We start from the raw sequence: 24,204 nt of genomic DNA on the forward strand, positions 1-24,204 counted from the left end.
TTTGCATACAGTACGCGCCGTGTGCGACTAAAGACAGCAATAGCTTAGAGTGAGAGCGCATGATCGTCGGCGGCTCTTTTTGCGGATGATACGGCTATCTGCTACTCGAGTAGGAAGATCGCGGCCACCAATTTAGGACAGTAGTTCCGGAAGTGGCGTATTGACATCAACCCCACGAAAAGCACAGCCGCCTAGCCGTGCAAAAGTGATCGCCCTCCCGACACTACTGCTACGTCACGAGTTAGCCGCGGTAACTCCATTCTCGCCAATAAAATCTTTGGCCAGCCCATACCGTCGGCTTCGAAGGCTAAGTACCTAGGCGTCACCCTCGACAGAAGGTCCACATTAAGTCAGTACGCGACCGAGCCGTGTTCCTACTCGGTCGACACTACCCCATGATCTGTAAGCGATTGTTTAATGTAACAAAATCTTATATTCTACATTATCTTACGTTGATTACACCACATATTATTAGATAGTTAATTAGGCTATATGTGGTTCTTCTTATTTTTAGTATCGCAATTGGCTTCTTGCTACACATAATACACAGAAATGTGGAGCGGACTGAAATGAAGTTATATTATTTAAAATTACAATACATTATGTTCATTATAGGATGAGATTTCTTTAAATAACTTCCCAATAAATTGGTAAGAATGTTCTGAAACTTAATTTTTTTCGATTAACCCGAGAAGCCATGTACAGCGTCCTTGTTCCATTTTCCTACTCTTATCACCTTCACTGATGCTAAACGATTAAAAGCCACCATTACTACACATTAAAAACCTGAATAATGACGAATGATGAAATGAATGAAATGATGAAAATATTCACTCAAATTATTCCATGGATTAATCAGATGAATACTCCCACTCTGAACAAATATTAAATATTTTATTATGTATTACTTAGACATTTTTGTCCACCTTGAGATTTCATTGTTCTTGTTACATGTCTGTGCAAAATCGACTTACTTATATTAAATTGCTTAGCTATGAAATGAGGACTTATTCCCAATTTCATAGGCTTCTGTTGCTGTTTTTAATATTAAGGGATCATATCTCTTATAAGGCTTTGCACTCTTTGATAGGTACACGTGAGGCATATCTAAAAATAGAAAACACTACGTAACTGATAATATAAATATTTACTAAACAATAAAATAACACATTTATAATTTTGAATAAAAGTTCTAGACAAAAACATCATGAATAAACCAAATTTTTACCAACAAATTTAAAAAATATTGTTTTATCTACATAAACAACCCTACAAACCTGTACCTATTTATACTTAGGTCGTTTCCATTTCACGTATTCTCAACCCAATTGACCCCTTTTTCGTTGTTATTTGTACCTAAGACGTCCCCAATATCCCCAAAAACAACAGGTTTTTACATGTATTTTTATTTTATCAAATACATTAAAACCAATAACAACTGAGATTTACCTTTAATATATATGATGGTTCAAACACTAAATAACGTTTATAAATCACAGTCGTCTTCTATTATTATCAAATAAATAACAGAGAGCAAAGTTTCTAGCACTAAAATAATTACCACCACAGGAAGTTATTTGAAACGCGATTTTTTATAAGTTAGTAGTTATTATCATGCATATTCAGAGTTGTTTTGTAAACTTTCAACATTCTACTATTAAACTACAAAAAATGGAAAATTTTGCAACGAATATAAAACTAATATTGAGCGTCGAAAGATTTTCCCAGTTTTTCCCGATTCGGCTCTCAATCCCTAATCGCCCCATTTTACGGTACTACAAACAGCTGACACGAAAATATCTGACAATTGTCAAATTCAATTACCTTAAATAAACATAAGCTTACATCTGAAATATCGAGTGTATGTATGCGATTTACATTCACTAAATAATTGTTTAGAATTGAAAAAATATATTTACAAGTGGTGAGTAATGTTTTTTTCAAACGTGAAGTATTATCTTTGTTTTATACGTACATGTTCCTCTCACCACTGTTTCAGAATATAGGAGTAGGTAGGCATGGCTTCTTTGGTCAGAACTTTGTAAACAGCATCAATTATTATTAAATTATGATTAATACTGACCTATTATCAACAGGGGGGCCGTATACCATCATAGACAATGAAAAATTACTCTTAAAACACCAGTTATTTTGAATACTTACTCCTATATGCTAGATAGAATACTGGAAGTAAAAGGCCTTGTTGTTTTGTAAAACCAGCAGTGCCTTGCTGAAATCTTAATCCTTGATTAAGTTTTCCCATTTCAAAGCTCTCCATTTGCATTCGTAATTATGGTATTTATAATATTTACAGAAAATAGCCTAATATTACCTACACCTATAATTATATTATGTTAATCAAACTACTGTCACTTTCGTTTCTAAAGATTTAAGTTGTTTCAGATGGTAGAACTTGTTCTTGTGTATCACAATGCTTGTTGCTTTTTTGCTTCATGAAGATAAATGCAGACAGACCTAAATCCACAAAAAAATGCTCATTAAATTAGAATCTGTGAAAAATAAACAATTGAGGAGAATACTGGAACACAGTTTGTATTTGATAATATTGTTATTGTTAATACCAGCATTTTTGTATTTCGAACTATGTGTAGTACTGCCAACCGTTGTAACACAATGGACAATGTCACATTTTATTCACATGTTTTGTGCAACATTCTTATTACACAATATTATTGGAAATATGATATATGGCATGTTAACTGATACAAGTATTAAGGGTAAATTTTTAAATAGTCATAAAAAAGATGGCTGGACTTTTTGTTCAGTTTGTGAATGTTTGAGACCACCCAGAGCCTGGCATTGTGACACATGTGATATCTGCATATTAAAAAGGGACCATCATTGTACTTTTTTTGCTTGTTGTGTGGGATATTATAACCATAGATTCTTCATTTGTTTTACATTCTATATATTCATTGCTATGATGTACTCATTTTATTATAATGTAATATTTCTGTCAGTTTTCATAACTTGGAATCATGGTTTTATAATAATTAAATTTATTTTTCCACTTGCAAGTTTTGTGGTAGATTTTGGCCCTGAAAGTGTTTATGTATTCTTAGTAGTGATCAATTTTATTATTGGTCTCTTTAGTGGATTTCTTTTCATCTATCATTTTAATAACATTATGAAAGGTCGAATTGTTCCTGAAATGAAATCATACACTGAAAACTTTATACATAATAAAGGAATAAAATTAAATCTGATTGAAGTTCTTGGTACCAAGTGGTACTTAACTTGGGTATCACCGTTTATTAAAAGTGATCTACCTGGAGATGGTAGTGAGTGGAATGATTATAGTAAGCGTGAATAAAAAGAATAACTGTTTAAAATTTGTAATACTCAATCGGACAACATAAAAAATTCACATGTATGTTAATTGGCTAGTGATGTGATTTTGACTGATTTATAGCAAATAATCAATTACACAGAATACGGAAGTATGGTTTGTTGTTCACAAAATCAGACTGACTTGGGCTTATCACACAAATGTATGGTCTGTATAGTTCCTACTTCTTTAAAGCAGAATCTTCTACATTGATTACCCCTATTTATGCTAGTTGCTCTACAGTACAGAAATATTCTATGATATACTTAAGCCATTTGCTATTGTCTGTATTTTTATGTTTATTCAGAGGAATTATTCTATTTCTGGAAAGGTTTTAATCATAGTAATAATAAGTTCGATAGATTGTGCACGATTACGAAAGTTTTTTTTAATAAATTTAACTAGCTGACTGTGGTGGTTTTTCACTAGTTCTCAATTTCAAATAATCAAATTCAACACAATTTCCATTTTAGCACTGTGCATGCATTGTTGCTAATGGCATGTTTTGAAGCATTTATCATGATAATAATTAGTAACTTTAAAAAAAATGCATGGGTATACTATTTTGATAGTTTAGAAAAGAATTAATAGTTATTTAAGGATATTATGAAGTTTAACATTCTAAAGTGATACAGTGCCTTACACCTTTGTTTAAAAGAATCAAATGAATTATACTTTAAGTCATATTTTATTCAATTATTGTACTGTTTATATTTAATAAAATATTTAATGTCACAGTAAGTTTCATTTACCACTATAATCGTATCTATAAGATCAATATACAATAAAAATAATATATCCTATAATTAAAAATTATTAAGCCGTTTTATTGTCGTTCTGGAATGTTAGTATTTGGCAATATTTGTGCTAAGTATCTGGATCGTATTCTGTCTGACTGGACCAGAGCGGAGTCACGTGGAGCGACTGAAGGCTGTTTCTCCTCTTGAACTCGAGAGTCAGTTTCTTCTTGATCAGTAAAGTCTTCATTTTCTAACAAATTTGCTGTTTCACCAACACCATCGACTCTCCTTTGACTGTAATAAAAATAATTGTGTTAAATGTATTCTTTCTTACATGTGATACTTGAACACCTAAGAGATTTTCACATAACTAAGTCTTTTTTTTTAATGGAAGGTTTACTGGTGACCCGAAGGTCTTTTCAATTTCACCAGGTAAGGTAGAAGATTTCGAATTCAAGAAGACGTTGCATTTGCTATCGACTGCCCGAACGCCTCCGAATGAGACCTGTGTGCGTAGTGCGAGTTTTTTAACGTTCTCGATAGTATAAAATTAAATGTTAACTAAAATATGAATGGAGTTATAACTTTTTCCTTCGTTTGCCGCTAGGGGCGCTGTTCCAAGTGCATACGAGTTAACTTTTACGCTATCGAGAACGTTAAAAAACTCGCACTAATCAAACTGGAAGCTCGAGGGAAGCTGTTTCACGAAAGAATTTACTGCCGAATCGGAATCGCGACCCGCTGAGAAGATCCAAAAAACTCAGCGGGCTTATTTTATGAGATGAGTTTCACATCAAACTCCGACGAGTACGGTTACCAGTATTCGTATGCCTGGTCTTAGTGCTAGAGCTACAGGCGTCTAATAATTGCGTTTATAGATCGGGTGGTTCCGTAAGGACGTGGTAAGTACAAATAAATTCATTAACAAATATATGACGTACGCACCTAATTTAACAAGCAGTTACATGGTTACTATCCGTCCATGTCAATAGGTAGCATGACATAGGTAGCATAGGTAGCATGACTACCTAAAATCTGAAGCGTCACAGCATGGTGCGAGAGCAGTTAAAAAAAACACTAGGTTATACACAATAGGTTATGATTGAATTTGGTCGCTATTTTATACCGTCTCTTGAAGAGTTATTAATTTTAACCCTTTGAGCGCTAACTGTCAATAGATCGACTCTATTAAAGCGTATAAAATGCAGAACGTCGGAATACTGACTATTGCGCAGATTGACTATAGATAGGTGTCGACCTGTACGGACTTGTTTTAACGCGTGTATGTATAAGTTTTTGATAAATTAATGACTTATTATGTAACCTTTTAAAAAAGAATTGCTATGTATTTAGCATTGATTTTTGTATTTTTTTAACTTAATATTTTCAATAAGGTACCTTTTTTTTAAATCCGTTTTAAATTTCTAAAAAATATGTTAAAATAAGCTTCGCACTAAAATGGTTAAATATAAAATTTCATAACAAAGAAATACCGAATATTGCGATATATTTTTTTTAATATTATCTTTCCTTTTTACCGTACTTAACCCTCTCATCATGGTCGCTGTTAATTACACATCCGACCCTGGCTACGGGGCAACGCTAAGCCGCCGTCGCCCGAAAAATGGTTTGACGGATCCCCCGGATCCAATATAGGTGCTTATAGACTTCAAGCACCGATCACCGTCCTTGTCAATTACGACAAAGAGTTCAACGAGCGAACTAACCCACATAGACACAGCCCACTGAGTTTCTCGCCAAATATTCGCAGTGATAGATTCTGCGAAACGCCACTCTTGCTAGGGCTGGTGTTACCTAACAAATTCTCTCAAGTTGAGCCCGTGAGCTCATCTACCCGTTCGGGCGTAGCTGGAACAGCCCCCTAGGCTACCAGCGAATAGGTAGGGAAAAAAAACAGATAACACAGATTAAATAAAATAAAAACCACAAACCTCTTCGTACTTTCTCGCATATTTGGAGACATATTCAAAATACCGTTGTTCGCAGAATCGATTATGTAAATGAAGACAGCAGCTATCAGTGAAACTGAAAATATATTTTTATTATAGTATATAATATATAAATAAAACACACACTTGTTGTATTGTAGCAAGTGTTGACTAATAAGTCCAAGTCTAGAGCAGTGTCAAATATTCATACAATTATGAAAAAAAAAACAATATGACGTAAGCACGTTTAATCTGCGTGCCACGTCATACAAGGCAATGCTGTACCCGCAAGGATTAGCGCCAACGTTCTGTTTATTTTAAGAAAAAATAAGGCATAGTTTTTCAAGTACAAATAGTTTTGTCACGAAGTTGGCCCACTTTTGGGAATTGTCCTTTAAAAGTTCGTTTAGTCATGATCCCATGCAACTAACGTAGATGCGGTAGGCCTCATAAGTCTACGCCAAGAGTTTTGGTTAGCGCTTGACCAGATCATGGTGACGAGTACATCTTCCCATTTCTCAGACTCAAAATATAACATTTATCACACTTAAACGTAACTCACTAAAAAGACAGCCGAGGAAGAACATTTCCAACATTAAGTATCCGTATTTATCGACGATGACTCCCGCCGCAATGATGACCACTGCTAATCCCATATTTTGTACTGCCTGACATCTGCGAACATTACACTTATATTGCACTTAAATTCAATGTTGTCAAACCTAATAAAATTAATATTTTATTTGATATACCTACCATTAGTATTTACTGGTGCTAAGGTGTCTAGTGAGTCCGCACGGGTAGGTACCACCACCCTGCCTATTCCTGCCATGAAGCAGTAATGCGTTTCGGTTTGAAGAGCGAGGCAGTCGTTGTACTATAAAAATGGCACGTTTGTCAAAGTGAGTTGCGGCATTTACGTTGTTAATGTTTATGGGCTCCAGTAACCACTTAACACCGGATGGGCCGTGAACTCGTCCATATACCTAACCAATATATACATACATATTAGTATTTTTTGCAATAAATTATTAAACATAATTTCATACATTCCATACGCAGTTCCCAGTTGACTCTCGGGTACAATCAGCGCGACCAAGGGCCACAAACCACTCGACAATAATGAGTAAGAAATTCCTAATAAAATCTGTAACACAATAAGGATTTGTTTTGAAAACAACTAAATAATTTGGAAAGAGGTTATCCAGTGTATTCACGAAATATAATCTTACGAGTTGAGTTAAAGCTGTAAAAGAAAAGAACGTTAGTGTCAGTATTCAAATCGTTCAAATCCCATTATTTTTCCACTCATTTTCCAGACAATAGATGACGCTTAATACATAATATTAGATTGGTGGACGTAAGCAACATCCTGGTGATAAATAAATATTTAGTCAATACAATTCGTTTTTTTTTTCTACCTAATCGCCGGTAGCCTAAGGGGTGGTGGTGGGTACGCACGGATGGGGTTTAAAAAGGTGTTATTTTATTGTTGACGCGGACGTTGAGTGGACGCGAGAGCAAGCTCTCATCTTGAAACTCGTATACCATTTATCACAGTCACTAATTAATTAAGTACACGAATTACTAGTACTAAAAGAAACTGTAATAATATCTTTCACATGTTTAAATAATATCGCGTGACATCAACTATGCGTGCGTATTAATATTATGTATATTATGATAATTTATACATTGTAAAACTGTATTTGATAACGGCTATGTCCGCCGATACCAGCTGTGTAAGCGTAGTGTTTGGTTGCATTGCTTATGAGAACTTTAAATAAAATCATTTTAGTACTGATTGTTGGTTGAGTTTTTTTGTGTGTGTTTGACATTGATGGGCGTGTCCATTGTCAGATACCACGTCAACTCGGCTTGCTGACGATCTTTTCGTGTATTTACGTGCTTTAATTTGTACCCATTCCCAAAATACCCACTTAGCGAAAAAAAGGGTGCGTGTACTTAAGTACGCGCGTAAGAAATTATACTTTATTTTTAATAATTTTTTTTTTTAATTTAAATTTTAATCAATTTGAAAAAAAATCGATTAAACAACATCCTCAAACACGCATATTGGACATCCCTTTTCTTGACCTCGTATAAATTCGGTAATTCTCGGTACGGTTCGGAAAGTTCACCTGCGGCTATATTCAGACTCGCTAAGTTACGTCGGTCGTATTGTAATGAGCGATTTAGTGGGCTACTTCATTCTGTTAATTTTGTGTCACGGTGCGCGCGCATCGTAAAATTTCACTCTCATCACTTTTTCATAACGCGCCTAAAGAAGTATAACTTCAAAAATAAACGAGAATGGCAACACAAAACCCTTCAAACTACAGAGCCCTCGAAACCAAACCATTAAAAATATAAGATATAGACCCCCCCTAAAATATACAAAATCATACTCACGACACCTATATAAGGATTGAAGAATGTAAATGCCATCAAGAAATGTCCACACAAGGTCAGGACGATACTTATAATAACCCAAGTCACGTTTCTACCAGTTTTATCGATCAGGATGCCAAAAAAGGGACTCAGTGCTGCAGATAACAGATAAACCATTGAATTGACCGTGTTCGCATCTTGAGGTGAAAAGTCGAATTTCCGTTCGAAAAATAATCTGCAATACAAAACAATGCACTATATAAGTTTATAATTCCTATAGATATGTAGAATAATACATTATAACAAGTGATGAGTCGCCCGAACATACGTTCAATAAATAAATACAACTAACCCATTTGAGCTTAAAGTTTTTTTCAGTTACTCTTTTTTCTATTTGTTGGTGTTCATCAAGAAAATATATTTCAATAGCGATGACGGATCGATCGCAATCATTATTAATCTAATAATATCCTTGCTTCGAATGCGGAATCGTCAATGACGTCACTATATTCCATATATGTTATTTATTGTATTACATAAGACAAAGAAAAACGTATTTGTAAATAATAAGATAAGAAAGAGTTAGAATGTAATCGAAACTCAATTAAGTGTTTAAATTCGTAACTTGATTTGATTAATGACAAAAATGTACGATTGAATGTCTTTTTTTTATTGCTTATATGTGTGACCGAGCTCACAGCCCACATGGTGTTAAGTGGTTCCTGGAGCCCATAGATATCTACAACGTAAATGCGCCACACACCTTGAGATATAATTTCTAGGGTCTCAATATAGTTACAGTCAGTATAGTGTCCACAAAGGCGAATATGTTTTTGCTATATATTTTAACCAAGATCCGTTTGTTTATCTTCATATTATTATTATGGACTTTAGCTCCGCATTCTCTCGTAGTGAAGCGTGGTACACATTTATTCATGGATAGATTAATAATATGAGACAAAAAAACGAATACTCACTTTCCTAATGCAATAAACGGAAATAAAGCTAAATAGTATACAACAGCTATGACAGAAATAAGCCAAAACTCTGATCTGAAGTGCATTATGTCTTTCAAGTGAAACGGTTCCTCGTTCATGCTCTCTTCTTGTCTGTTTAGGATCTTTTCGGCTCTGTAGTCCATCCAGCCTAATATTATTCCACACAGAAGGGAAACAAAGCAAGTCATTGATGCTGAAAGAATAATTACAGTTATGATATTCATTAGGAAAATTTTCAACATCTGACACAAGGTCAAATAATATATGCTATAGTGTTTTTCTATACAATATTTTAAATAGATCTAAAAAAAAACTATGTTCTACAGGTAGTAACTCCAAATAAGCTTCTTTCATAAACAATACATACGATATTTTCGCTCTGATGTCGATATTAACAGAAGGATATGAACAGAAAATAATATAATACATTTATTTTTATTATTATTATAAAAATAGCTTTTGGTCTAAACTAAATTTCTATGGCAAATAATAATTATATGTGTAATTCCTTTTTTACATGCCTTAATCATGCCATAAGTCAAATGATTTTTGTTTTTGCCACTTTTTTTAATGCATTAATTTTGCACGAGCTTTAATTATTGCACTTTAGTGACACAACATCATTCAATACCAAAAATGTTCAATGTGGACACATTAAGAGATCTTACCTATAAATAGAGTAACTCCTAAACGCTCATAGCCTATGTAGTAGTTGCCAATCCATCTATAAATGGGTTCCATTATCCAAAAGTTCACAGTACTACCGAACCTAGAGAATGATAATTGTAGCCCAAACACCATGTTTAGTTCTTTTCCTTTAAACCACAGAACTACATAATTATTGACTACTACTTGTAATGATTCTCCACCAATACTGAAAGAACAAAGAGAACTTCAATAATTAAAATTTTATGGTGCATAACCCTGCGTAATAATGATCATTTCACTATATTTGAGCTAATTTCAAGATTTGCATGTTTTTTATATACATTTTTTTATATTTTCCAATTTGCTTTTAATTTACACTAATTAAACGAATATAGTGATGGTAGGACGTCTTGTGAGGCTGCACGGGTAGGTACCACCACCCCACCAACTTCTACAGTGAAGCAGTAATGCGTTTAGGTTTGAAGATTGGGGCAGCCGTTGTACTGTTGAAAAATGAGACCTTACAACTCATGTGTCGAGGTGTAGATGTCTATGGGCTCCGGTTACTACTTAACATCAGGTGGGCTGTGAGCTCGTCCAACCATCTAAGCAATAAAAAAAATATGTGTTAATATAAAAATATAATAAGGCCAATTTTCAAATTCATTACACCTAGAAAATACTAGCATATGCAGGACGGTGGCAATACTTGCAAAGTTCACAATATGCCATTCCACCATCATATACAGGTCTTACCATGAATTATAATTATTTCAATTTATTTAAATATAAAATACCCAAATACGAATCTTCCAAGTATCATCAGCCAGTATGTATTTATATAGACACCACTTGCGAATATGACAGCTCCAATAAAAACAATGGTCATGTATATTACTGTTCCTAATCTTACACCAAAATATCTGAAAAAAAACCACTATGTGAATTCTTAAAAGTCAAATTATAGACATAGACATCAGTTCCGAAAAGAAAACATTTATGAGGATGATAAAAAATCCTATGTATGTAAATAAAGTTTTTAGTTATTTGGATTTAGAAATTAATTTTGTTTTTTTGTTGTTGATTATTTGAAATGTAACATTTTTCTTTAATGAGTAAGTACATAGCACATTCATAAAACAGCACATTATCACATGAACGTTTATTCAAGCTTTATCAATTCAATTGTGATTCATATACATATGGACTTAGTATGCTGAGCAGATAGTAAATAGATTATACAGTGTTACACAAACATGATAAACAAGACCAATTTGAATAACTACTATCAGTAGTATTTATTCTCTTAGCAGTAATTAATCATACATTACAATTAACACAATACTCAGTTTTAGTATAATAGATTTCAATCAACTGTATTCTTCCATCCAGGAATTAACTCATCTAATAGTAAGTTACGCTAAATGGTTACCGTCGCCCATGGACGTCAACAATGCCAGGGGCAGAGCCAAAGCCGCTGCCTACTTTTAAGTACTCTCCACAAGTCTCGTATGAAGAAGGGGATGGCATAACGCTCAGGGAAACATTTTAGTATATCAAAGCCGCAAAATTATAATTTGCATAATTACTAGTCGTAAGGTGTCTTGTGAGTCCGCGCGGATAGGTACCACCACCCTGCCTATTTCTGCCGTAAAGCAGTAATGCGTTTTGGTATGAAGGGTGGGGCTACCATTGTAACAATACTGAGACCTTAGAACTCATATCTCAAGGTAGGTGGTGGCATTTACGCTGTAGATTTTTCTGGGCTCTGGTACCACTTAAGGTCAGCTGGGCCGTGAGGTCGTCCACCCACCAAAGCAATAGAATAAAAAAAATAAGAGCCAATTTACAAAATATTAAATAACCTACCTGTCAACTAAGTATCCACCAATAAAGCATAATATAACATTGGGCCATGAATATATAGAATAAAGTAAAGTAAACTGGGAAGTTGTCAAATGTGTGTCATCTTTGAAGTTATCTACGAGGGCACCTGGTGTGTCGTAACAGAAATATGAACCTGGGAATAAAAACCTTATTTAAATGTTAAGTACATATACATTGAAAAACTGTTTAATTATATTTCTTTTAATTGTTTTAAAACTTAGCTATGATAATTCTTTTATTTTATTCAAAATAAAGTAAGAAGTAAAAGTACTTACCAAAACAAAGAAAGCACATTAACAGAAGAGCGATAAACCGATGTATCCTATTTGCAGGATGGCGCCATGATGTGGGTGATATCTGTGGAGTTCTACTACTCCCACTAGCCTCGGGATTATCCATAACTGTACGCAAATCAAAAGAGAATCTTATATATTGATAAACTTTGGTATAAATATGGCTGTTTCGAGAACGGAAAATTTAACTGTTCTAATATACATACCTTATAAAAAATATACTGCATTAATTCAATTTCAATGAAAAGCAAGGCTGAATTGCTTGCAATTCATGATAAATTGTTGTTTTTATTATTTAGATGAGAGTTAAAACTAATCTATTTCTTTCAGAAGTAACGTGAGGTTCTTAATGTTTAATTTACTTTCCTCGTTAGTACTTTAAAACAAGGAATATACACTGATTCAGTCTCCGACTCGTAAAAATACTCATACAAAATAAAAATAAAAGGTGTCAATATCACAAATTAACAAACAAATGTCAATTGTCAATCTCCAATGTTTTTTTTGTAATTTGGCCTGGTTACTAGACTTTTAAGCCAAATCTTTGTTTTCATATTGTCAAAGAAGTTATTTGCTCAATAGTAACACCATTGATTCAATAAACGTCGCGGCAGTCATTCACACAGAACACTATTACTTCTAGCGAAGGTCATTCACTTCCAAACACTGAAGTATGAAACCTGGGTCTATGTTCACAACACATTATTTTCATATAGCCGCGCCAGTAAAGAAAGGAATCGAAAATGGCGTCTATGTACCAGCACTGACAGATGGTAGGGTCAACAAATAAAAAGCAATATAGAAAGAAAAAGTTGTTTATTTTAAAAAAATATAAAAAAAACAAATGAAAATGTACTTTACTTTACTTTGGTGCCCTGGCAGAGGGGGAGGTGTAAAATAAATAACAAAATAACCACGAAATAACGAACAAATGCAACAAATAACAACAGAATTTGAGAGAAAACAGACCGCATCTGAGAACAAAGTCAGAATTGACAATTTTTTTGCATGCAGTACACGCTGTGTGCGACTAAAGACAGGAATAGCTTAGAGTGAGAGCGCATGGTCGCCGCCGCCATTTTAGATTCGTTTCTTTATTGGCGCGGCTATCAAAGAGTACGGTAGTTAAGTTCAAATATGTTTCACGTTTCACTTTCACGTTTTTTTTTTTGTAATGTCAAATTTTTTAATGTATTTTTAATTTAATTTAAAGATTGGGGCTACACTTTCTTTTACGGTCCGTCGATTTGGAAGTTCACAATTTTTTTGTAGATAGTACTCATAAATAGAAAGCTTTTTGCAAAATTTCAAGTTGCGGAGATTTACGGTTTACGAGATATAATTTTTTTCGTCAAGGTAAACGTCACAGTTGACGTTTCACGTTCCATTCACGGTAAACGTGTATTTTATTAAATTTTATGTAATGTTTTTACCGAAATATGTTTTATTATTTTAATATATTTACATAGTAAATTTGTTGTAATTAATGTGCACAGTAATTGTTGCTGTAATAAGTAATTATATTGAATTTTTTACACAAAAAGTAAAAAAAATTGTTTACACTGTGGAACGGAACGTGAAATGACGCATTTTTTATAGCGTCTTTTTATCGGTCTGTAATAAAATATCTTTTTAAATAAGATTAAATATAAAATAGTAAAATTGTTCGTGTTTTGGTAATAAAATTGCATAAATATTCGAAAAATATCGAAAACCGAATCATAGCTCCCCACTTTCCACCTGGACTTGTCTGCTCTACATATCTAGAGTGTTAATAAAAAACCGGAGGCGCGGACGGAGAGCAGTCCTCGCCCGAAGCTGCGGAGCGGAGCACGAGTGACCGTGCTTCGGCACGCAAGGGCAGAAGGGCTGCTCTTCCCGCAGCGCCGAAGATAAGGTGGGTTCAAACTTAAGCTCCCTTCGAGTTTGTTAAATAATGCAATTTTAATCTAAAAAATTCGGCATGGATATCTTCATAGCCATGGGGATCTGCGGCTTGGTGATGGTGCAGTGGTAAGCCCTTACACTCCCCTCCCTCCTCGACTCGAAAATAATGGACCATAATAAATTGAAATTTTAGCCCTATGCTTTGACTAAATCTTGATTCCATTTGAGAATATGTGGTTCAAATAAATTGGACTTTTGTTTCCTAGTCTTTCGTTCGTACTAGATTTGACGAATACTTTAAATTCCGTAGAAATAGAGTTTTCCGGACAAAGTCTTGTAATCAGGTTTGTGTTAAGGTTGTTTTCACTGTTTATTGTCCTGCCCCGTTTTTCTACGGGGGCGAGGGGATCGCCACCCCCGCCCTCGTTACCCACCATTTCTAAACACTCAACTTATTATTAGTTATTTACAGACAAAAACACTTAAATACAAATATATACAATATTATGTTTTTTCTTTTCAAAAAAATTCAAATTTTGCGCCCTTTCGTTTCAAACTCCCGCCAAAGAATCTGTCTTTTTTTTTATCCTACCTAAGCTGGTAGCCTTGAGAGGCTATTCCAGCGTAACCTTAACTAGTAGGTGAGCTCACGGGGCTCAAACCTGGCGACGTTGCTAACACGAACCCTAGCAAGCGCCGTGCTTCGCAGAATCTCCCACCGGATCGGAAACGCGACCCACTGAGAAGATCCGGCGAGAAACTCAGTGGGCTGTGTCTGAGGGTTAATTTACTCGTCAAGCCCTTCGTCGCAAGCGACGGGTTCGACGAGAACGGTGACCGGAGAATCTGTCAATGTACAGTGATAAACTCAGTACCGCCAGGAAAGCCAGTCTATTTTGGAGACAAAAAAGAACAAAATTTCAACACTGTACAAAGCAAGCTACAGTAAAGTAAACGGGTAAAGTAAAGTAAAGTAAACCTATAAAGGAATCAAGAATGACAATGTCGGTAAAAATAAAGAAAACATTCAATATTAGACTGTCCTGTATATCGGTCGAATAATGTCTCCATTTTTGTTAGAAAACAATTTTTTTGCCTTTTTACTGCCAAAATATTTAGGTATATTTTATGTTCGGAGGATTACCTGTGGCCCGGAGGCCTTTCCAGTTTCACCGGGACTGGTGGGTAAAATTATTTATACTTCACAAGTGGTGTTAGTTGATTTGGAAAAAACGTATGGTAGGATTCCCCGTGAGGTTCTGTAGTGAACGCTCCACAGCTGGCGATACCGACGAGTTCAGTGTGGCGGTAGGCTTGTACCAGGGATCAGCTTTAAGCCCTTACCTGTTCATCCTATTAATGGATGCCCTAACATCTGACATACAGGAGGAGGCGCATGTATGCTGTTCGACATTGTTCTCGTTGAAAAGGAAGAGTCTAAAGTACAGAGGAGATTAACAAAATGGAAAGAAAGGTTCGAAAACGCGGATTTGAAGATCATTCGAACATAAACCGATGTTCTGTGATTTTGGTGGTTCTTCAGACTTCGCGCCAATTGCCTTAGATGGTGTATCCCTGCCAGTGTGCTTCGACTAGAAGTACCTCGGCTCTATACTTTAGAACGACGGCTACATAGACCGTGACGTAGCGAGCCGAATAAACGCTGGTTGGGTGAAATGGCGACAGGTCTCTGCAACAGCATGCGATCGTAGAATGCTCTTTAAGCTCAAGGGGAAAATTTACAAAACGATCTATAGACCTGTTAAAGTAGCCCCGGTGATTGACAAATTATAGAGTGGACGGTTAGCGTGGTATCGACATACGATGCGCAGAGACTGATGAGAGGAGAGAGATGCACGTGACTAGGAGATGTATGGAAATGGTAGTGCAAGGTAGAGTGGGAAGAGGTCGACCAAAGAAGACATGGATGGGGTGTGTGAATAACGATATGAGAGAGAGAGGAGTGAGTGTTGAGATGACCGCTGATAGAAGAGAATGAAGAAAAATTTGCTGTGCCGACCCCACTTATTGGGACAAGGTGGAGACAAAGAAGAAGAAGTTCCTTAATAAAGTTTTGGTATCTTTTACAATTTATAGGTTTATTTGTGTTAAAAGTTTCTCGAATGGCGATTACGCACTGAAAAACGCAGCGTAACATAATCTAATAAGACAATACGACGGTCTGATGAAGATCGTCAAAAACGGTGAGAATTGTCAAAAGATATAAATGTCTTGATAATTTCAAAATACGCGCATTTTGTTACTTTTGAAGTGTAATGGCAATATCGAACAAGCATCATTTTAATCAATGTCATTCAAGTAGTTCTATTTTTCCATCTGGAATGGCAAAAGTATCATACCATATGAACTAATCTTCTAAATTTTTTTTTATGAACAATGATAATATGAAGTTAAATGAAATGAAGTTGATTAATTTGATACAATAACTGATTGGCATGAATTGAAATGAAATGAGCTGAGATGATATGGGATGAAATTTAATCTCAGTAAAATGGTGGTTATTTACTAAAATCATCAATCAGTCAGTTGACTTTTTGGAGGATCTCGAGAAGCTACGTCCAGTGTTTTTGTTTCATTTTCATACATTTCTGCTCTTTCACAGATACTAAGCAGTTAATAATCCACTGCTATTACACATTTAAATCTGAAAAAACGCTAAATAGACAAAATAAAACAATTCACACAACTCCGCTATGTGCTCCCACCAAAAATATCTTCATAGAGCAACAGTTTGGCATATATCACATTTTTTAAACTGAAAATGCGAAGATATCATACCATACAGTCTAATCTTTTATATATTTTCTGTTTTATGAAAAAATATATGTGCTACATAAATGAAATGAAGACTAATATGAGACAATAATTGGGATAAAATTATTGAATGAATGAAACGAGATCATATGGGATGAAATAATATAGTCTCAGTAAAATGGTGGTTATTTTCCAGGACTTTGTCAGTGGACTTTTGGAAAGAAGTTTTACAGATAGGTACTAAACGGACTACTTTTATTACTCATTTAAACCTGAATAATACCTACTGAATTCCCACCAAAATATCATCATCATTTAATTTTATCAACTGGTGTCATAGCTTTTTATCAACTGTAAAGGCAAAGGAGTAACATCGAGAACGAAAACATTCCTGATTTTAATAAAAAATTATAATTTTTTTATTATTTATTGCTTAGGTGGGTGGACGAGCTCACAACCCATCTGGTGTTAAGTGGTTACTGGAGCCCATAGACATCCACAACGTAAATGCGCCACCCACCTTGAGATATAAGTTCTAAGGTGTCTAGTTTAGTTACAACGGCTGCTCCACCCTTCAAACCGAAATGCATTACTGCTTCACGGCAGAAATAGGCAAGGCTTTTTTTTTTTTTTCCCTACCTAACCTGATAGCCTTGAGAGGCTATGTCAGCGTAACCCTAACTTTAGTAGGTGAGCTCACGGAGCTCAACCTGACGATGTTGCTAACACGAACCCTAGCAAGAGCCGTGCTTCGCAGAATCTACCACCGGATCGGAAACGCGACCCACTGAGAAGATCCGGCGAGAAACTCAGTGGGCTGTGTCTGAGAGTTAATTTACTCGTCGAGCCCTTCGTCGCAAGCGACGGGTTCGACGAGAACGGTGACCGGTGCTTAAAGTACCTAAAAGCACCGTTAGTGGATCGGGAGGATTCGAGATGACGTGTTTTGGGCGACGTCGACTGCTTTCCATTCTGTCCGCAGGATCGGGAATGTAGTTACCGGCGGCCACGATGAGAGGGTTCTCGTGTCGTGCCGCTTTATCGAAGTGGCGCATGGACGCCGACTGAAGATACTTACTGATGGACTCTAAGTCCAGGTCGTCATGGAGGTCGACGTTCCTGACGAACCACGGGGCTCCGACGGCTATCCTGCAAAAACGGGATTGAATGATTTGGAATGATTTTAAGTGTATGCGGGCCGCGTGAGCGAACACTACACTTGCATAGGTCATGACGGGGCGTATGCAAGTTTTGTAGAGTGTCACCTTATTTCTAAGGGACATTTTACTTCGCCTACATATCATCGCGGCAAGGCGGTGGTACCTATCCGTCCGGACTCACAAGACCACCACCAGTAATTACGCAAATTATAATTTTGCGCGTTTCATTTTTATTACACGATGTTATTCCTTCATCGTGGAAGTCAATCGTGAACATTTGTTTAGTACCTATTTCATTAGAAAAATTGGTACCCGCCTGAGATTCGAACACCGGTGCATCGCGCTCAACACAAATGCACCGGACGTCTTATCCGTTAGGCCACGACGACTTCGAATAATATAATGTCTTTAATTAATATGGTAGACATTTGCTAAAAAATTTATAAAATTTCTACAGAAATTCGAAAATCACTTGCAGCTTTTTTGCATTTTGTCATACTGGTGCACTTTCAGACTAAACAAATAGCTATGCACCATATAATAGGTTGGGGAAAAAGTTTCTTTGCATTTTTTAAGAAAATTCACAACATTTTTTAATATAGTTTATTTACATTTAACTAAAGTATGTAGGTAGGTAGGTATGTTTTCCCCCCAACCTATTATAATATAATACCATAACACTAAATTGACAAAAATAATTTTACATTAAAAAGTCTTATCATAAACAGAAACGTTGAAATTTTTGAAAAGAATTATCGCCAATAAGTCTAATAAAGCTTCAGCGGTACGTTGCGATTCGATTGTGCCTTTGGCATTGTTTAATAACTTATAAGCTTATAAGCTGCAACCAATGTCATTCAAACAATAATTTACAATAAAGTACATAGGTATTTTATTTTTCTTTAAATTATCCATCACGATAAGTTTATAAATTAGCGTAATAACTGGTACCGTGAACGTAAATTCATACATGTAGGCATTCACAATCTGTTTTTTCTGCCGCAGGCCAGTAGAGCTGGAGAGAGAGAGAGAGAGTAGTTATCATTTAATAGAAGATATTTTACAATAAACTCAATCTTGCTATAGATATTTTTAAGATAAGACTTGGACCTCATTTCTCAAAGTGAGTGTTAGCATTCACATGATCCATGTGAATGGATAATATAATAATAACACTAATCACCAGGTGTACCATGAGTTCGCTCATCCGTATATACAATTTAATAAGAAATTATCAATGATTCATCACCATCATGGCTGAACATTGGCCAGGGGCATAGCTACCGCATAGATTTCCAGAGACTGTTAGTGACGACTTGCATAATGTATCCAGTATCTGCCACCTTCCTCAAATAAAACTTGAATATTGCGCTGCAAACTTGCAAATTAAAAGATGCAAAAACTTCTCCAAATAGAGATATAATAATACTTTAGCTTGGTTCTAATTAAAAAATTGTATTGTAATTAGATTCGAAATCAAAAAAATTAGTATGGATGTAATGGCTGATTAACGAAAAAAAACACATCTCATGTATTTCTTATATTAACAAATTCAATTTAAAAGTTATATTGTAGTTGAATGAAATTATATGTTGTCGTATGTCGTAAATACAATGGTTGATTGTAGCGAGTGGCGACAATAGGGCGGGCGGGGTGTGTACGTGGCACGGCCAGGGCGGGCGGGGTGAGGAAGACGGACGAGGGGCGGATGCGACGCGCAGTGCTCCTCGCGCAGGAACGGAGCGGTGTTCACTCGGCAGCGCGCCGCGGCGCGACATGCCCAGCTGATGTTTATTTATACCGCGAGCTCGGTGGAGGGTGCGCGCGGGAGGCCCTCCCCTCCGCGGCACCACGGCTTCGCGTGATGCAGCCGAGCGAGCTAGCCGATGCCGCGCACGCTGCTAGCGGAAACCCCCCGCAGCGCGGCCTCAACGGTGGCCGATTCGACTTTGACGATGGTGGTACATATTGTGGTAGTTGGGATGACGGCAAGGCCCATGGCCACGGAGTGTGCACTGGGCCTAAAGCCCAAGGAGCCTACGCCGGTTCTTGGAACTTCGGTTTTGAAGTATCGGGCGTCTACACCTGGCCCAGGTGAGATAGTGACTTCGCCCGGGCCTCGCACATGCCCGAGCGCAAACTCGCGTCCGAAGCGACTCCAAAAATAGGCTGCTATTAATAATTGAGTTCGGTGTTTCGCTAGAAAACGCGTGTATCGGCGCGGTGAAAGTGCCTCATGGCCCAATCTCAGTGGAAATGTTCACATCGATCGATGCCCACTGATAACATGTGATAACAATATCATCACTTTATAGTGCTGTTAAGCTGCTGTGTCAATTGACCTTGTCATTGGCGCGGACAGTTCCATTAAATTGCTCCGGAACTTTGGGCTGATATGAATTCAATTGATATAATTATTAATGGTGGATACTTCAGTAGGTATTCAAGAACAATTTATTCTAAAATTCATATTGCCTATTTTCGAAAGTATTATTATTCTTTTTTGAAAGTATTACTCGTTTTTTACAAATAATGTATTTGTACACAAACAGCATTACCTATAGAATACATAATACATAGTATACAGTACATAATACATTGTGCTCGTTAACTTACCTGAAAATATGCATGTACATATAATATGTATGTATATTTTATATATATTATTTATTTATGTATATGTTCATTTTAAGTCAACATTTATATTTTGCAGCTGTTTTTTTTATTCTTCTTTATTTAATTAATTAATGCAAAAGCGCAATTTTTTTAAATTTTGTTTCAAAAACCTTTTAGTTGCTTATAGGTTATCTACAATTTATCTCATTTTAACTATCGTAAAACTAATTGAAATTATTTAATTATTAGCATAATAGAATTAAAAGTCGCAACATTGTTAGTTCGTCACGAGTATCTAGCATTGAAATTTAATAATAATACAATTCGTGCGATGAGTAACAACTAAAATGACATAATAAGAGCTTAAACTGATCGTAAAGAAAATTTGGTAAAGTGAAAATTATATTGTCTTATCATTGAATCAATATATGTAATACGTAAACAAACTACTTACGAATCCTAATCAAGATAATGGTTAAACTCAATTAGGGTTTTGCTTTCAGTATTGAGATAAGTTGTAATATTAATGTAGTAGCGTTTGATAGGCATTTAAAACCAATTTATAGATGTATGTGAGGTGTAGTAAACTCACTGACCTAGTCGTTTTGAAATAAAAACAATTTTCTTTTTTCTCAACTAACTTAATTAACTAAAAAACTAACAAAATTTCAAAATTTAGGTCGTAAATAAAGGACCTTGAACTAAAACAGAGCAGAACGATTACTCATGAAATAGTATCAGCGTATTGCTTCACCTTCGATCATAAGCATGTTTTTTAAGTTTCATTTTATAATACGATAATTCACATTGTTCATTAACACTCAAAGTTGCGATTCTCTTCTCTTCTTATACTATATAATATTAATTACAATAATTCAATACAAAGTCGAAATAATGAACTATAACATTAGATGCCTAACGTTCTGATTGTACAGCATGTACCGCGTTCATACAAATATGATTCAAGACCAAGTACACATATACCCCGCAAAATATCTATATATATATAAAAATGAATTGCTGTTCGTTAGTCTCGCTAAAACTCGAGAACAGCTGGACAGATTTAGCTAATTTTGGTCTTGAATTATTTGTGGAAGTCCAGAGAAGATTTAAAAGGTAGATAAATAAATGCTCGGAATTACATAAAAATAACAAATTTGTTTTCCCTTTGATGTGTCCCCCGCCGGACGAATTCATTTTGTTTGTTTTAAGTTTATTTTATACAAAAGTTTAGGTCTTTTATTTTTCGATTGAGGCACTACGAAGTCTGCCGGGTCAGCTAGTCCTCAATAAAAATACTGGACTCTGATTGAAATTGAATCGTTAGTCACTAACCACTAGATACACCAATGAGATGATTAAATTGCTTGTTGATGTAATGTAATATTGGAACATTGAAACCGATCACGAAACCTAAGACACGTAAAGGTTAAAAGTAGACTAAAGACAAGATTGTAGATTCAATTGCACTAATAACATATTACAAAGGAAGTCATCCTCCCAACACCAAAATGCTTTGGTACGCCGCAATTAGGAAAAGTTACGAGGAGAGTTAAGAAAATCATTGAACATACTTAAATATTGGTAAGACTGATGGATTAAAGAGCTGTATTAGCAGTAAAATAATAAAATTAAACAATAAAAGAAACGTGTGATATGCACGTGTTAAAAGTGAAGGTGTCAGAAGTACATATAGGGTTTTTCACTATGGTTTTTCATTAGGGACGCTCGAACTTTGACAGCTCAAAGCCGCCATCATGGTAAAGTGATAGCTGTCAAATTTGGCAAGAACACATATTTAGTCGTGACATTTCACCATGTAATGCCACACGCTTGTCCAGCGGTATCAGCGGCCCTTATTCCTTCGAAGATGCACAAGGAGCCGCGCTCACTGTCAATGGCGACCGATATCGGACGATGATAACCAACTTTTTGTGACTTAGGATAAATGGTATGGATCTCACAAACATGTGTTTCCAACAGAACAGTGCTACTTGCCATACAGCTTGGGAAACATTAAAATATTAGATAAGAAATTGGAAGGCTTCGTCATCTCGCGTGTTGGCAACGTCAACTAGCCACCGAGATCGTACCTACAGTCTATTGCCGCCCTGAAGGCCAACATAACTCGCGCTCTCGTGAAATTGAGCCCCATTTGTGCGAAGATGTTGTAGAAAATTGGTCCACCAGGATAGACCTCCTACAGCGGAGTCGAACAGGCTTTTTTTATTTTATTTTTAAGTTCGAGCGCTCTTAATGAAAAGCCTTTTATATCTATCTCATTTTGGCGTCAGCTAAATCCAATAGATTTATGCTTGTCTCTTTTTAATTTCTGTTTCATTCAGCTTAAAATCATAATAATGCTCAATAAGCTTTTAACAGTCAGGTCAAACCGTCATTGCGACGATTGAGACATTTTTGGCACCTGACTGTTGGTTTCCATTTTAGTTACTTTTAAGTCAAACATATGGATTAAAAATCCAGTATTATAATACGTAAATTTGGTTTATCAAAATAATAAAATAAAGATATTCTTAGGCCAAGTAAATAAACAAATTGTATCTTAAATCAAAATCTAAATCAACATAAGGTATGTAAATATGACGAATCCTTAGTGCACATTGAAAAAATTATCAAAAGTGAGCTTTATGCCTTTTATAAAAGAAATAACAAATCACGATACTGGTTTTGATTATTCGTACTGTTTAACTTAATACCCCTGAATTAGCGACATAAAATAGGCAAAGCTTTCATGCTCCAGGAAATACGAGAGCTTATGAAAAATTCAAGCTTATAATATGTATATGTATAAAGAAAGAGATTTGTGAAGAAATCTGAACATTTTTGTAGAAGTGTCATAAGTTTTTTGTATCCGATATATTGCATTCTCTGTGCTATGACATTATAAATTACAACACTATGAACCAACTTCTAAAAATTCTCAATTCATATTTAAAGTGTTCCGGTTTATTTTGATAACTTTCCTTTCAATCAACATTTCGGAACTTTCTTTGATCAGCGATATATTCAATCCACGCCTGCTTATTTCCTGGATAATCATGTCGCATAGTCATGTATGGATATTATAAATTGTTAATATCCAGCACACATTAGAAATCATCAGAAGTCATGCTATGTGTTTCGATTCGCTATTAAATTCCAATGGAAAACACATAAGAAAAAATCTACCAAATGCTTACTTACTTATTTTTCGCTCCAGAAGCAATACATAGTGTGATAGAGGCATACAGAAGAGTCGTTTCTGTAATGCAAAATTGTTATCATGATTTAATATCTAAATTATCCAGCAGGATAAGATGTTAAACATAGTCTTAATAGAGACGTAGAGTCTTCATAGAGACATCACAATATAGATACTGCTTTGAGACAGGACGTCGTCTGTATTGTATAATAATTATGTAAATTATATTTTTTGCGGGTTTTTATTGTTATTATACGATGTTAATCCCTCAACGTAAAATTCGTACGTCAATACGACTTAGTACGCATT

The 24,204-nt window shown here is 35.4% G+C and overlaps 3 protein-coding genes across 3 annotated transcripts in view; 2 read left to right on the plus strand and 1 right to left on the minus strand.

Moving 5' to 3' along the window:
- The first annotated feature begins 1,618 nt into the window (after positions 1-1,618).
- LOC101743747 (probable palmitoyltransferase ZDHHC24) lies at positions 1,619-4,084 on the plus strand. The gene is made up of 2 exons (XM_038010541.2): positions 1,619-1,924; positions 2,404-4,084. Exon 2 carries the CDS (start codon positions 2,492-2,494, stop codon positions 3,332-3,334), a length of 843 nt encoding a protein of 280 aa, XP_037866469.1. The 5' UTR covers positions 1,619-1,924; positions 2,404-2,491; the 3' UTR covers positions 3,335-4,084.
- On the minus strand, positions 4,019-12,882 carry LOC101743606 (major facilitator superfamily domain-containing protein 1). Its single transcript, XM_004930942.5, has 11 exons — positions 12,462-12,882; positions 12,238-12,363; positions 11,945-12,095; positions 10,873-10,998; positions 10,096-10,301; positions 9,407-9,620; positions 8,451-8,664; positions 7,088-7,185; positions 6,601-6,713; positions 6,042-6,135; positions 4,019-4,383 (listed from the first exon to the last, which is right to left on the minus strand). Exons 2-11 carry the CDS (start codon positions 12,359-12,361, stop codon positions 4,176-4,178), a joined length of 1,548 nt encoding a protein of 515 aa, XP_004930999.2. The 5' UTR covers positions 12,362-12,363; positions 12,462-12,882; the 3' UTR covers positions 4,019-4,175.
- Positions 12,883-18,950: 6,068 nt separating this feature from the next.
- The window catches only part of LOC101743468 (uncharacterized), a 39,279-nt gene continuing 34,025 nt past the window's right edge, over positions 18,951-24,204 (plus strand). The window contains exon 1 of the mRNA XM_062668261.1: positions 18,951-20,171. Within this exon, the coding sequence (XP_062524245.1) occupies positions 19,786-20,171 (386 nt within the window). The 5' untranslated portion in view covers positions 18,951-19,785. The remainder of the gene's footprint in view (positions 20,172-24,204) is intronic.

The sequence above is a fragment of the Bombyx mori genome, chromosome 4 (genome assembly GCF_030269925.1).
Source record: "Bombyx mori chromosome 4, ASM3026992v2".
Lineage (NCBI taxonomy): Eukaryota > Metazoa > Arthropoda > Insecta > Lepidoptera > Bombycidae > Bombyx > Bombyx mori.